The sequence below is a fragment of the Pongo pygmaeus genome, chromosome 7 (assembly GCF_028885625.2).
Source record: "Pongo pygmaeus isolate AG05252 chromosome 7, NHGRI_mPonPyg2-v2.0_pri, whole genome shotgun sequence".
NCBI lineage: Eukaryota > Metazoa > Chordata > Mammalia > Primates > Hominidae > Pongo > Pongo pygmaeus.
In genome coordinates this window covers 106835748-106851589 of record NC_072380.2, presented here as the reverse complement: position 1 = coordinate 106851589, position 15842 = coordinate 106835748, and the positions used below count along the sequence as shown (strand labels likewise).

Below are 15842 nucleotides of genomic sequence, written 5' to 3'. Positions count from 1 at the left end.
AGCTGCTCAGGAGGCGGAGTTGGGGAAATCTATGGGGAAACCTATGAGTTCAAGGTTGCAGTGAGCTATGATCATGCCAGTGTACTTCAGCTTGGATGAAAGAGTGAGACTCTCTCTCCCTCTCTGTTTTTTTCCTGAGACGAGGTCTCACTCTGATGCCCAGGCTGGAGTGCAGTGGTGTGATCATGGCTCACTGCAGCCTTGACTTCCTTAGGCTCAGGTGATCCTTCCACCTCAGCCTCCTGAGTAGCTGGGACTATAGATGTGCACCATCACACCCGGCTAATTTTTGTATTTTTAGTAGAGATGGGATTTTGCCATGTTGCCCAGGCTGGTCTTGAACTCTTGGGCTCAAGCAATCCACCTGCCTCAGCCTCCAAAAGTGCTGGGATTACAGGCATGAGCCACCATGCCTGGCCAACTCGTCTCTTAAAATAAGAAAAATAGGCCGGGCACGGTGGCTCACTCCTGTAATCCTAGCACTTTGGGAGGCCAAGGTGGGTGGATCACTCGAGGTCAGGAGTTCGAAACCAGCCTGGCCAACATGGTGAAACCTCGTCTCTACTAAAAATACAAAAAATTAGCTGGGCTTGGTGGTGGATGCCTGTATTCCAGTGCTTGAACCCGGGAGGCAGAGGTTGCAGTGAGCTGAGATTGTGCCATTGCACTCCAGCCTGGGCAACAAAGTGCGACTCCATCTCAAAAAAAGAAAAAGAAAAGAAAGAAAAACAGGTTAGGCAAGGTGGCTCACACTTGTAATCTCAGCATTTTGGGAGGTTGAGGTGGGAGGATTGCTTGACCCCAGGATTTGAGATCAGCCTAGGTAACATAGTGAGACCCCATCTATATGAAAAATTTTAAATTACCTGGGCATGGTGGCACGTGCTTGTAGTGAGTCCCAGGTAATTGGGAGGATGAGATGAAAGGATCACTTGAACCTGGGGAGGTCGAGGCTGCAGTGAGCTATGATTGTGCCACTGCACTGCAGCCTGGGTGACATAGCGAGGCCCTGTCTCAACAACAACAAAAAAACAAGGCTAAAGATATTATACAATGTTTAGGTAGGCGTACGGCCCTCTACCATAAGTGTATGTGACAGTAAGGATGGTTGGTTTTCTTATCATGAAGCAAGATTTATTTTGCTAGAAGGGTTTTCTGGTATTGAAATGTTATCACTCCAGAATTCAATTTATGATGTAGCATACTTTTTAAAGCAGAAAATATTAACTTTTCTATGTGACAGAATATAGTCTTAAATATGATAGTTACTGTTTTCTTTAGTTGTTTGTGTTATCTTCAGAAAGATAATTTCAGGTTTCATCAGTTCTTTGTTATAGCAAGCATTTTATTAATTCTTGAGTATCAATCAGTGTGTCACATGTCCTACAACTGCCAGTGTATTTGTCATTCGGTATTTTGTTGAAAAGTCTTGGTGCCAGTAAAATATATGTTTACCTATTTAAATAGTGAGTCTTTCTCAAAGAAAACATACTTCACCTTTGATCTAAATCCTTCTTAAAACTATCCATTTGTACTGATGTAAAAATCAAAACATTGAAGGAAAGATTGCAGCATATGGCTTAGATAATATGAATAAGTGTGGATGCATCTTTGTAAATTTCTCTGCTCTCAAATTTAACTTACGTGTGACATTTACAGGGATGCTGTGGAGATGATAATGGTCTCATGGAAGTAGAGGGAGCTCATCCATCACGGACGATGAGTATTAATGCTGCAGAGTTAAAACAGCTTCTACAAAGCAAAGAAGAAAGTCCAGAAAATTTGTTCCTGGAACTAGAGAAGCTTGTTTTGGTAAAAAAGAAAAACAAAAACAGAGCATTCTTAAGGCTTATTTTCCTCTTAGTTTGACTAGTACAAGTATTTCATAGTGACCTTTTTTAAAATAGTGAATCTTTAGCTGGGTGTTTGTACCATTTCAAATAACTCTTTGAATTAATAATTTGAAGTGAAGTCCTCCATCCTGTTATGAATTTTAAGGAGTACATGAAGACAGTACTTTTTGAATTGTCTGTTCCTTGGAAGCAGGGTACCCTCTGCTGCTATTGTTTAGAAATAAAATGACAAGTGTTTTGGTGTTTGTTTTATTTAAATATATTTAATGTTAATAATTTCCGACAGTGTTCCAAATTTCTTAGTAATAATACATATAGCCTTTTCTACTAAGGAGTCAGTAGGTTTACAGACATAAGTTTTACCTGCACCTTCTTATTCTGCCTTTATTTGTATCTAGGAACATTCAAAAGATGATGACAATCTGGATTCTTTGTTGGACAATGTAGTTGGACTTAAGCAGATGCTGGAGTCATCAGGTGACCCTTTACCTCTCAGTGACCAGGATGTAGAACCAGTACTTTCAGCTCCAGAATCTCTTCAGAATCTGTTTAACAATAGGTAAAATACACAATGTTTTATGATTGAGTAGATGTTGGTTTTATAATGGCTGTAGTCTAGGGGGGACCAACAAACGTTTTTTTCTATAAAGGGCCAGACAGTAAGAATTCTAGGCTTTGCAGGCCATACAGCCTCTGTTGTGTATTCTTCTTTAGTTTTTTGTTGTTTTTCTTTTTTTTAATTTATACAAACCATGCTAGCTTGCAGGCTGTACAGAAACAAGCTAGCAGATAAAATCAGGACATTGTTTTATTTTACTGAAAGGTCAAAACTTGTTACAGCAGAATTAGTTTTCAAGTTATTTGTTTTTAAGGATACTTAATTTTTAATTGCTTTTGAGAGTTTCTTTTTTAGGTACTACTTTTAATAATACTTCAGAAAGTAATAATTTTAATTGTACCTTCCACAGATTTTACTTGAAGATAAGCTAAAAGACTGGGTGTGTTGGCTCACGACTATAGTCCCAGCACTTCGGAAGGCTGAGGCAGGAAGATAGCTTGAGCTCAGGAGTTTGAGACTAGCCTGGGCAACATAGGGAGACCCTATCTCTACAAAAATTTTTTTTTAAATTAGCTGGGTGTGGTGGTGCACACCTGTGGTCCCAGCTACTAGGGAGGCTAAGGTGGGAGGATCACTTGAGCCCAGGAGATCAAGGCTGCAGTGAGCTGTGATCGTACCACTGCACTCCAGCTGGGTAACAGCAAGACTGTGTCTCAAAAAAAAAAAAAAAAATTGAAATTTGATTTTAGAATTCTGCTTTTCACCAGATACTTTTCTTGTTCCAGGACTGCCTATGTGCTTGCTGATGTCATGGATGATCAGTTGAAATCTATGTGGTTCACTCCATTTCAGGCTGAAGAGATTGATACAGATCTGGATTTGGTATAAATTATTACTAAATATTTAGAAAAATGTTATTGTTTTTTCTGTTTCTTTATATATTGTTAGCATTATAATAGTTTCCATATTTTATGGCTGTTAAAGTCTACTTGGAGGCAAGTCCTACATTATTTTTATGCCACTTGCCCACTTTATGGCATCCAGAAAGTTTTTTCTGCTGCTTTTTTTGCTTCTTTCTAGTTAGTGATCTGTATTTTGAGGTTGTGACTTTTTTGTTAAATTTTTTTTTTTTTGAGACAGAGTCTCACCTGTCACCCAGACTGGAGTGCAGTGGCGCGATCTCAGCTCACTGCAACCTCCACCTCTCGGGTTCAAGCGATTCTTCTGCCTCAGCCTCCTGAGTAGCTGGGATTACAGGCGTGCGCCACCACGCCTGGGTAATTTTTTTGTATTTTTAGTGGAGACTGGGTTTCACCATGTTGGTCAGGCTGGTCTCAAACTCCTGACCTTGTGATCTGCCCGCCTTGGCCTCCCAGAGTGCTGAGATTACAGGCGTGAGCCACCATGCCCAGCCAAAAAAAAAATTTTTTTAATATGCATAAAGTCTCACTCTGTTACCCAGGCTGGTCTCACTCCTAGCCTCAAACAATCCTCTCTCTTTGGCCTCCCAAAGCGATGGGATTACAGGCGTGAGCCACCACATTTGGCCAGAGAATGTGACTTTTTTAAGGGAAAAATCAAACTTTTGCATAAGTTCTATGAAGCACTTTGTTTTCTTACATTGACAGGGTATAGAATAGAGAAAAGTATCCCACAAAACAACGGTTTATTCTTGCATTTGGGTTTAAGGAGAGGAATGGTTGTGCTATGGTGTGGCTCTCAGTTTGGAAACTTGTGAAGAATGTATTTGTTATCATATAGTATGAATGGGAATTGACATTCTTAAACATAATGCTGAATAGGTAAGAGTATAATTAACTATTTAAAATTTATTGCAGTCTGTTTTATGCTTCTCAGAGATGTGGTAACGAGAATTATTTTAGCCACATCTTATTATACAGTACATTGTTCCTTTTCTTTATCAAAGAAACATACTGGTGTTCATCATGTACAATAAAACTAAGAGAATGATTTGCTTCACATTTGTATTTAGTGTGTTGAGGGCTGCTTTTCCTTTTTTAAAAAACCACATACAATTCAATTAAAAGTACATTAAAAATTAATTTATTTTTAGTGCAAGCTGTTCAGTGGTTCTTTAAAACTGTCCTCTCCAGTAGAATTTTATGCAATAATGCAAATATTTTGTAGTCTGCCCTGTCCAAAACAGTAGCCTCATGTGCCTGTTGTACAGTTGAAATGTGGATGACTAGGGAACTGAATTTTATTTTGATTTAATTTTGATTAATTTAGATAGGCACATGTGGTTAGTGGCTACCATGTTGGGCAGCACAGGTATAAAATATTTGTTAAAAGTTACTAATTTTATAACTTTAAGTTTAATCACAACTGTCTTGTGATGATAATTGTAACCCTCTGGATTAGAGAAATTTTAGGTATCTTACATTTGATAAATTTGAATAAAACCTAAGTAAACTGAATGTTGATTTCCCTGAAATTAAACTTAGATGGGAACCTCATTAAATGCATAGAGCTTTTGGGAATCTGTGGCACAGAATTTTTTTGCAATAGAAATGTTGACTATATAAGGCTGGCAGAGTATGTTACTTTCAGATTCTTTTTTTGGAAAAATTCAGGAGATATTACAGTGTTAATTTATATAGACAAATACTGAGTTTCCTGCTCAGACATCAAAGGTGTCCTAGATTAATAGCCCTGCTTTGAAGAATGCCACACACAAAAAAAGTAGCATTACTAAGGTGTGTGTGTGTGTGTTTGTTTTTAAACTACCAATGCCATGTGCTTTTGGAAAGATGAGGGAAAGAGGTAGATCTATAATTTATTTCTTATGAGAGGCAAATATAATTTATAGGTAATAAGAATTTCTATAGTCAAATGTTATGCTAATAATTACATTTAATATGTGTTTTGTTTCATTATTATGACTGCAGGTAAAGGTTGACTTAATTGAACTCTCTGAAAAATGCTGTAGTGACTTTGATTTGCACTCAGAATTAGAGCGCTCATTTTTGTCAGAACCATCATCTCCAGGAAGAACCAAGACTACTAAAGGATTCAAACTTGGGAAGCACAAGCATGAGACCTTTATAACTTCAAGGTAAAATTTATTCCACTGAAGATCTCAAATGTCATCATATAAGCTTATGTATTTTAGTGTATTTTAAGATAGACACATGCGGCCGAGCGCGGTGGCTCACGCCTGTAATCCCAGCACTTTGGGAGGCCGAGGCGGCTGGTTCACGAGGTCAGGAGATCGAGACCATTCTGGCTAACATGTTGAAACCCCGTCTCTACTAAAAATACAAAAAAAAAAAATTAGCTGGTCGTGGTGGTGGGTGCCTGTAGTCCCAGCTACTCGGGAGGCTGAGGCAGGAGAATGGCATGAACCCGGGAGGCAGAGATTGCACTGAGCCGAGATCACGCCACTGCACTCCAGCCTGGGCGACAGAGCAAGACTCTGTCTCTCAAAAAAAAAAAAAAAAAAAAAAAAAAAGCTAGACACATGCTATTAAACTAGAAAGGAAGTTAACATAGCATTGGAATCATGAACATTGTTTGTACTTTTTTATTTAAACATAATAATTTGGCCAGGATATACCCAATACATTTGTTACATTGTTTTCTACAAGATTTTGGAAGGTTTGAATAAGAAGTGAACTGGATTATTCTAAAACATTGTTATTCATAACAATGAAATGTGAGTACCTTTCTTAGCTAGTTTGTTGTATTATCCCAGAAGTGTGATAGATACTTGCAAAGTTAACAGAATTGGAGTACAAAAAAATTGAAATATAATTTTGGGTATTATAAAGATTATTTTTGCTAGAAATCTGAAAGAAAAATGTTTTATGGCATGTTTTTGTTTTAATAGTGGAAAATCTGAATACATTGAACCTGCCAAACGAGCTCATGTTGTGCCACCACCAAGAGGAAGGGGCAGGGGAGGATTTGGACAGGGTATACGACCTCATGATATTTTTCGTCAGAGAAAACAGAACACAAGTAGACCACCATCTATGCATGTGGATGACTTTGTTGCTGCCGAAAGTAAAGAAGTGGTTCCTCAAGATGGAATACCCCCACCAAAACGGCCACTCAAAGTATCACAGAAGATTTCTTCCCGTGGTGGCTTTTCAGGCAATAGAGGAGGACGGGGTGCTTTCCACAGTCAGAATAGGTTTTTCACACCACCTGCTTCAAAAGGTAACTAATTAGTATGTATTTTCTAACGGGTTAGAATATTGGAATGTTAAAATATTGAATGAAAGTGATTTAGATGGAAGAGATTCAGATAAACTGTTTTCCTGTTGCTGCAGTTGAGCCACCTCTGGACTAGTGGTACTGTTTGCAGAGTACTCTATTGGATAGAAGAAAGAAACTTTTTTTTCAATGAACCTTTCATGCATTGTACTTTTAATAATGAGTTTAGAAGTCTTGGCTAATTATTTCCCCCCACTTTTTTTTTTTTGAGACGAGAGTCTTGCCCTGTTGCCCAGGCTGGGGTGCAATGGTGTGATCTCAGCTCACTACAAACTCTGCCTCCCTGGTTCAAGTGATTCTCCTGCCTCAGCCTCCCAAGTATCTGGGACTACAGGCATGCACCACAATGCCCAACTAATTTTTGTATTTTCAGTAGAGACAGGTTTTCGCCTTGTTTGCCAGGCTAGTCTCAAACTCCTGACCTCAAGTGATCCACCCACCTTGGCTTCCCAAAGTGCTGGGATTACAGGCATGAGCCACTGTGCTCAGCCTTATTTTCCTTTTTACATTGAGAATTATACATTTTCTGAGTAATACCCTTAAATTATTTTCACAATTATACTTAACAGTTTTCTTAAGATTGTTCTGTGCAGTTCACCATTGATCTGCCTAATCTGCTTGTTTTCTAATGTTATATTTAGTCTGTTTGAAATTGTTACAAGATTTTTTTTTTTTTTTTGGAGACAGAGTTTTGCTCTTGTTGCCCAGGCTGGAGTGCAATGGCGCAATCTCGGCTCACTGCAGCCTCTGCTTCCTGGGTCCAAGCGATTCTCTTGCTTCAACCTCCCGAGTAACTGGGATTATAGGCATGCGCCACCACACCCGGCTAATTTTTATATTGTTAGTAGAGACGGGGTTTCACTATGTTGGCCAGGCTGGTCTCGAACTCCTGACCTCAGGTGACCCACCCACCTCGGCCTCCCAAAGTGCAGGGATTACAGGCATGAGCCACTGCACCTGGCCTTACAAGATTTTAGAAACTAGGGATACTTATAGAAATTATACTTTAGTAGTGGATTGATAAACATGTTTTCATACCTGCTGAGTTAGGAGGGTGAGAGTGAAAGAGAATCTGTGTTTATATTAATAACAAACACTTAGGTGTGTCAGGAACTATTATAAGCACTTTACATATTATAACCTCACGTCAACCCCATGAGGCAAGTTCTCTTAGTACACCCAATTTGTGGAAGAGAAAATTGTCAGTCAGCTCACCAGGGCACGTAAATACAAGTGGTAGAACCAGTATTTGATCCCTGGCAGTTTGGCTCTATAGCCTCTGCTCTTAACCACTGTGATGCTGCCACTGTATAGTACAGTCAATTTACAGAATTTCAGTTTATTTTCCATTTTGAAGATTAAGAAAAATCTGTCATTTAAAAGAATCCAACTGAAGTTGTGAAAAAAGTGATTTTGATTGTGCTGTTTGTGTTTAGGAAACTACAGTCGTCGGGAAGGAACAAGAGGCTCTAGTTGGAGTGCTCAGAATACTCCTCGAGGAAATTACAATGAAAGTCGTGGAGGCCAGAGCAATTTTAACAGAGGCCCTCTTCCACCATTACGACCCCTTAGTTCTACAGGTATACATCCTTGCTACTTGATATTGCTGAGAGAAGGGAAGTAAATTCCTCCTTTTAAAATTGTTGATATCATATACAGAGGGGGCTAGGGGTGCTAAACTCCCCCATCCCCTTGCCCCACGCAGTCAAAAATCTAAGTATAACTTTGACTTCCCCAAAACTTAACTACTCATAGTATGCTGTTGACTAGAAGCCTTACAGATAACATAAACAGTTGATTGACACATATTTTATATGTTATATATATATTATATAATGTATTACAATTAAATAAGCTGGAGAAAAGAAAATGTTATTAAGAAAATCATAAGGAAGAGAAAATACATTTACTATTAAGTGAAAGTGGATCTTCGTAAAGGTCATAACATTCCATAGGCTGAGGAAGAGGAGGAGAGGTCTTTCTTAGGAGTAGCAGAGGTGGAAGAAAATCCTCATATAAGTGGACCCAGGCAGTTGAAACCCATGTTGTTTAAGGGTCAACTGTACTCTCATTCTGGGAGAGAATATTTTAGAGTATAGACTTAAAGTTCTAAAGTTTATATCCTTGAATGAATGCCCAATATACATCTTCTATAAAAATAATCAAATTTTTAGTTTCTGAACTGTTTGTATAATCTGAACAGTTTCATGGTGATGTGCTCTTATTTTTATGTTTCAGTAATGAAAGCCAATGCTTAAGGTATCTTTCTGACCACAAAGTATTTTAATAACAGAGATACCTTTATACAGCATATAGTTTTTTGCTTATAGTATTGTCTTAGGTGTGTAAGCACATAACCTTTTTTTTTTTTAAACATTTATCTAGTCCAGAATTTTACTTATCAGAAGTAGCTTTTGGTTTCAAATGCACATTTTAAAAAAATAATAGTTTATTTGGGATATAATTCTCATATACCATATAGTTTACCTGTTTAAAATGTATAATTCAAGAATCTTTGGCCCATTCACAGTGCTTGCATGTGAATTTTAAAAGAGAATAGAGTAATTCTTGGTTTGAGCTCAGTGTCGTAGATTAGTATTTATAATCTTGGAAAAGAAAGGACATTGGAACTAAAAACTATATTCTTTCTTTTACAGGTTACCGCCCAAGTCCTCGGGACCGTGCTTCTAGAGGTCGTGGGGGACTCGGACCTTCCTGGGCTAGTGCAAATAGCGGCAGTGGAGGCTCAAGAGGAAAGTTTGTTAGTGGAGGCAGTGGTAGAGGTCGTCATGTACGCTCCTTTACACGATAAAAATCCTTTTGGGAACATCTTAACTGTATATGAACATTTCATGAGGACAATAAAAATAAGACATTGAAGGACCAATTTAGACTTAGCAGTTATCTGGAGACATCTGAGAGAATATTTTTATCTGAAGAAAGCAGATTTTGTTTGATACTTAACGATTTCAATAAAAATCAAAACTTTGTATGTACGTTTGTATGTATTTTCCCTTTTTTGTATGACTATTTATTTAGAAAATTTCTAGGTAGAAAAACTAAATGATGTTTTGTATTTTTCTTGCCTATAGCACAGATGTTCTCAAACTTTCTCAGCTCATGACACTATTTAGTGCCTCAGTACTTTTTTCACAGCATACCTGGTCCAAAAGAAATATCTAATACTTGTGTTTATTAAGCAGTTAGATCCAACAGCTTAATAAGAATGTACATCATCACCACTAGTAACTGTGGACACTGCATGTCTCAAACCTTGGAATCAGTATCATTTTCTTTTCCTCTCTGCTTCTTGCACAGTACTTTTTATCAAACTGCTGAAAACCCAGTTTTGTAAAGATATGTTGTTATAGAAAGGAATATAATGCTATTTAATGTTGAAAATGTAAACTACCTCAAAGTAGTAGTTTATGTGATGTCCAACAGGTGTTGCTATGTTTTTCTCAAAAATTTTAAAATATTGTGTGGCAACCATGTTAATTTGCTAAGGTGCCCTGCTACACAGTTTGGGAACCATGGCTGTACCAAAAGAAACAAAATACTCCTCTCCTTTGTATTAGAAATCTGAACTTTGCATTTCAGCTTTGGACCTACTGACACTATTTTATTATACAAATTATTTAAAGCCTAAAATAAGGAATATCCTAATACTATTATTTTGGGAATCAGAAACATCTAATAAAAGCTGGACTTTATATATAAAAATAAAGCTTACAACTTTGAGAAAGTAGCCATATTTTCCCCAAGATACGTCTTAACACACTGAGCCTATATAAGTGGCATAAAATATAGAGTTCTCTTAATCAGAAAAGGAGTGTATGAGTCTCATTCCATCCTTTTATCAGTCTCTGTTTTGGGGAACTATTTGTGAGTGAATACAATCTTCATTAAGAAAACACTTTGAAGAAAAGCTTAGCTGTAAAGAATCAGAGGTTTAGGTGAAAGGTTATGGCAATCTTTTCATAACTAGTGGCCTTGAAAAACCCAAGTCTTGAGCTGCTGTAAGAAAATATAGACTGGGTGGCTTAAACAATAAAAATTTATTTCTCACAGTTCTGGAGGCTTGGAAGTCCAAGATCAGGGTGTCAGCATGGTTGGGTTCCAGTGAGGGCCCTCTTCCTGGCTTGTATGCAGCTACCTTCTTAAGTGCTCACATAGTCTTTCCCTGGTGCTTGCTTGCAGACAGAGCGAGCTCTTGTGTCTTTTTCTTCTTATAAAGGCACAGTTCCCACCATGAAAGTCTCATCCTCATGATATAATCTAAATCACAGTACCTCCCAAAGGACCCACCCTTTTAGTACTACCACACTGAGGGTTAAGAGTTCAAAATATGAATTTGGGGAAACACAAGACTCAGCTCATTGCATCAAGATAATTTAAATCCCCTTGATCCTGAAACCTAATAGGCTCATTTTCCCCAAAGACATATTTTACACATTAGGTAAAATTTGAAATTTGCCCCAATGTCTGACACTAGTACATGTAAAAAATAGTTAATGTTTCTTAAGTAACTGTGTTTCTTAAATAAGGACATGGCCATATATAGAAACGTAATTTCTTGGTTTATTTTTTAGCATTAAGCTGAATATAATCTTTGAGAAATATCAGAAAGCTGTTTTTGCTGTTTGAGTTAATACTCAGTAATTCAGGCCAATAAAGGTAATAAATTATTAGTGTAGAAACAAATTAATGCCAGGCAAATTTAAAATGTCTTGAGTGACTACAAGTCCTAGATAAATGAGAAGGGAAGCAATCCACCATGTTGACCAGCCCTTACATGCAAAAATCACTTATTCCTTATAAGAATTCAGCATAGGTGGTATTATCCTAATTTTACAGATGGAGAAAGCTGAAGAGCTTGACTCAAGCATGGTAGAAACAGGATTTAAAATCAGGTTGGGTGGTTCATGCCTGTGATCCCAGCACTTTGGGAGGCTAAGGCAAGAGGATCACTTAAGCCCAGGAGTTTGAGACTAGCCCTGGCAATATAGTGAGACCCTGTCTCTACAGAAAATTTAAAAATTATCTGAGTGAAGCTGGGCATGGTGGCTCATGCCTGTAATCCCAGCACTTTGGGAGGCCTAGGTGGGCGGATCACCTGAGGTCGGGAGTTTGAGATCAGCCTTACCAACATAGTGAAACCCTGTCTCAGTACTAAAAATACAAAAATTAGCTGGACATGGTGGCACACGCCTGTAATCCCAGCTACTCAGGAGGCTGAGACAGGAGAATTGCTTGAACCCAGGAAGCGGAGGTTGCAGTGAGCAGAGATCAAGCCACTATACTCCAGCTTGGGGGACAGGGCAAGACTCCATCTCAAAAAATAATAATAATAAATTAGCTGGGTGTGGTGGTGCATGCTTGTAGTCTCAGCTACTTGGGAGACTGAGGCAGGAGGATCACTTAAGCCCAGGAGGTCAAGGCTGCAGTGAGCCATGACTGCGCCACTGTACTCCAGCCTGGGTGACAGAGTGGAAAAAAAAAAATCAGATTGGAGCAGGGCACAGTGGTGGGCACCTGTGGTCCCAGCTACTCAGGAGGCTGAGGTGGGAGGATTGCTTAGGCCCAGGAGTTCAAGTCCATCCTGGGCAACAAGAGCAAGACCCCCATCTCTAAGAAATAATAAAATCAGGTTGGCTAGCTCCTAATTCCTTACCTCTCCATCTTGGAGAAGAAGCTACTTTTCAGGTTAAGTGTGTTAGAGATCAAAATTAGTAATTCATCATAAGGCAATGGAGTTTCAGAGACCCAACACTGTATTTTAGTTATTTCAGAAGGGAGCCTCAAACAAGACATTTCAGGGAAAATTTTTGTTTGTTTGTTTGGGACAGAGTCTCTTGTCACCCAGGCTCGGGTGCAGTGGTGCTTTCCCGGTTTACTGCAACCTCTGCCTCCTGGGTTCAAGCGATTCTCCTGCCTCAGCCTCCCGAGTAGCTGGCATTACAGGCACCCACCACCATGTCCGGCTAATTTGTGTATTTTTAGTACAGACTGGGTTTCACCATGTTAGCCAGGCTGGTCTTGAACTCCTGATTTCAAGTGATCCACCTGCCCCAGCCTCCCAAAGTGCTGGGATTACAGGCATGAACCACTACACCCGGCCTATTTCAGGGAAAGTTTTGAGTGTCATTTAGAAATTAATGAAAGATGCAGAATTCCTTCGAGGACAAATTTAATCTGTAGAAGAGGAGTTGATAGAATGATTTGTGTTTATTTCCTAAGAATAAGAAAAAAAATACTATGAAATATTGTTATGCTTTATTTAAAAAGAATGTTGCAGGTAGTATTCTGTGTGAAGGAGTGGTAGGCACAGTTAGATTAGCTTTATTTCTTTTTAAAAAAGTAATTGCAAAAACCTGCAGGATGAGAATGTCGGAACTACAGTATGTCTCCTACGCATCTTCTGTGTTCCATATACCCTAGTACAGTGTGGGGAATATAAAGGTGATTAAGATATTTTTTGCCCTCAGGAAACTCACAATCTAATAAAGGAAACAATTATGTAAACGTCTTTTTTTTTTTGATATGGAGTCTTGCTCTGTCGCCCAGGCTGGAGTGCGGTGGTGTGATCTTGGCTCACTGCAACCTCTGCCTCCCGGGTTCAAGTGATTCTCCTGCCTCAGCCTCCCGAGTGGCTGGGACTACAGGGGGGTCCCACCAGGCCTGGCTAATTTTTTGTATTTTTAGTAGAGATGGGGGTTTCATAATGTTAGCCAGGACGGTCTCCATCTCCTGACCTCGTGATCTGCCCTCCTCAGCCTCCCAAAGTTCTGGGATTATAGGCTTGAGCCACCGTGCCTGGCCACATCATTTTTTAAAAGAAAAGTTAATGAGATCTTAAGTGTATGAAGTGTATATAGAACAATTCAGAATTCTTGAATAATCCAACCATTACATTTCTAACTGATTTTATTGTGGGTTTTTAAAAGTAACTATTTTTAAAATAGTATTTTAAGAAAAGGAAATCTTGGCATTACAATTGTATAAAATCTTTTTGGAATTGTTTTTGCATAAAGTCTAGTTTTTGGGTTTTTTGTTTTGTTTTGTTTTTTTGAGGTGGAATCTCACTCTGTCATCCAGGCTGGAGTGCAGTGGCATGATCTCAGCTCACTGCAACCTCCGCCTTTCAGGTTCAAGTGATTCTTGTGCCTCAGCCTCCCAAGTAACTGGGACTACACTACAGGCACAAGCCACCATGCCTGGCTAGTTTTTTTGTATTTTTAGTTGAGACAAGGTTTTGCCATGTTGGCCAGGCTGGTTTCGAACTCCTGAGCTCAAGTGATCTGCCCTCCTTGGCCTCCTAAAGTGCTGGGATTTCAAGCATGAGCCACTGTGCCCGGCCTAAAGACTAGTTAAGCAGAAAAGATTATATATGCAATTTTAATTTTTATTATTTTAAATTCATAGGACAGATTAGGAGGTAATGAGTAGGATCTTCTAAGCGTCATGTAACTTCATAATCTAGAGAAGGGGGTGCAAACTAAAGTACTAGCAATACACATTATTGTGTTAACCAATCTCCAGAACTCTTTTTTTTTTTTTTGAGACAGACTCTTGCTCTGTTGTCCAGGCTGGAGTGCAGTGGCACCATCTCGGCTCACTGCAACCTCCGCCTCCCAGGTTCAAGTGATTCTCCTTCCTCAGCCTCCCTAGTAGCTGTGATTACAGGCGCACGCCACCAGGCCCAGCTGATTTTTGTATTTTTAGTGGAGATGGGTTTTCACCATGTTGACCAGGCTGGTCTCGAACTCCTGCTCAAACTCCTGATCTCAAGTGATCTACTGCCTCAGCCTCCCACAGTGCTGGGATTATAGGTGTGAGCCACTGTGCCCGGCCAGAACTTTTTCATCTTTCAAAACTGAAATTCTATAACCCATTAAACAACTCTCATTTCCCTGTCCCCCCAACCCCTGGCAACCGCCATTCTCCTTTTCTGTCTCTGTAAATTTGAGTACTCTAAATACCACATGTAAGTAGAACCGTATAAATTTGTCTTTTTGCAGCTGGCTTTTTTCACTTAGCATAATGTCCTCAAGGTTTATTCATGTTGTAGCCTGTATCAGAATTTTTTTTAAAGACTGAATAATATTCCATTTTGTGGATATGCCACATTTTGTTTACTCATCATCGGTTGATGGACATATGGGTTGCTTCCACATTTTGGCTGTTGTGAATAATGCTGCTATGAACATGAGTGTACAAATATCTTTTCAAGACCCTACTTATAATTTTGGGGGGTATATATCCAGAAGTGGAATTGCCTAATGACAAGGTAATTCTGTTATTTTTAATTTTTGAGGAACCACCATACTGCTTTCCACAACAGCTGCACCATTTTACATTCCCATCAGCAGTGCAAAGGGGTTCCCATTTCTCCACATCTTTGCCAATGCTTGTTATTTTCTGTTTTGTTTTGGTTTTCGTAATAGCCCTTTTAATGGTTGTGCTTCTGACTTTTAGGGAGAAGCCAAAAATCTGGATTATTGTGTAATCAGTTTTCAAATATGCAATTAATTCAATTTAAAAATTAAAAACATTTTGTGAGCAAAACAAAAAATTATGCAGGACAAAGTGTGCCCAGAGAGTTTCAACCTGAAGAATTTGATGATAGCATCTGTTTTAGAAATCACAATGGAATTTCTATAAAGAGTTATTTTTATTTGGGAAGGTGAAATGTACCAGGTAAATTTGTGATGGGACATGATGTTGTGGAGAAGTTCTTTGTGACCAAAAAGTCTGGTTTTGAGAACCAGTTCTATGCTCTACTAATTAGCTGTGCAACTTTAAATCGCTCCTCTTATCCTAAATTTCTTTCTTTTTTTTTTTTTTTGTTGAGACTGAGTCTCGTTCTGTCACCCAGCCTGGAGTGCACTGGCGTGATCTTGGCTCACTGCAACCTCTACCTCCTGGGTACAAACGATTCTCCTGCCTCAGCCTCCCAAGTAACTGGGATTACAGGCACCCACCACCATGCCTGGCTAAATTTTGTATTTTTGGTAGAGATGGGGTTTCACCATGTTAGTCTGGCTGGTCTCGACTTCCTGACCTCAAATGATCCATCCGCCTTGGCCTCCCAAAGTGCTGGGATTATAGACATGATCCACCGCTCCTGGCCTATCCTAAATTTCTTTATCTGCTCTGCCTACGTCAGTAGGTTATGGGGATTAAATAAG

The 15842-nt window shown here is 39.0% G+C and overlaps 1 protein-coding gene across 2 annotated transcripts in view; it reads left to right on the top strand.

Annotated features, from left to right (window-relative positions):
- VIRMA (vir like m6A methyltransferase associated) overlaps positions 1-9647 on the top strand; it is a 64976-nt gene extending 55329 nt beyond the window's left edge. For both annotated transcript variants that reach the window (XM_054498685.2, XM_054498686.2), the window contains exons 18-24: positions 1660-1812; positions 2252-2412; positions 3198-3294; positions 5322-5488; positions 6263-6594; positions 8088-8231; positions 9309-9647. In XM_054498685.2, coding sequence (XP_054354660.1) covers positions 1660-1812; positions 2252-2412; positions 3198-3294; positions 5322-5488; positions 6263-6594; positions 8088-8231; positions 9309-9463 — 1209 coding nt within the window. In that variant the 3' untranslated portion in view covers positions 9464-9647. The remainder of the gene's footprint in view (positions 1-1659; positions 1813-2251; positions 2413-3197; positions 3295-5321; positions 5489-6262; positions 6595-8087; positions 8232-9308) is intronic.
- Positions 9648-15842: the final 6195 nt, after the last annotated feature.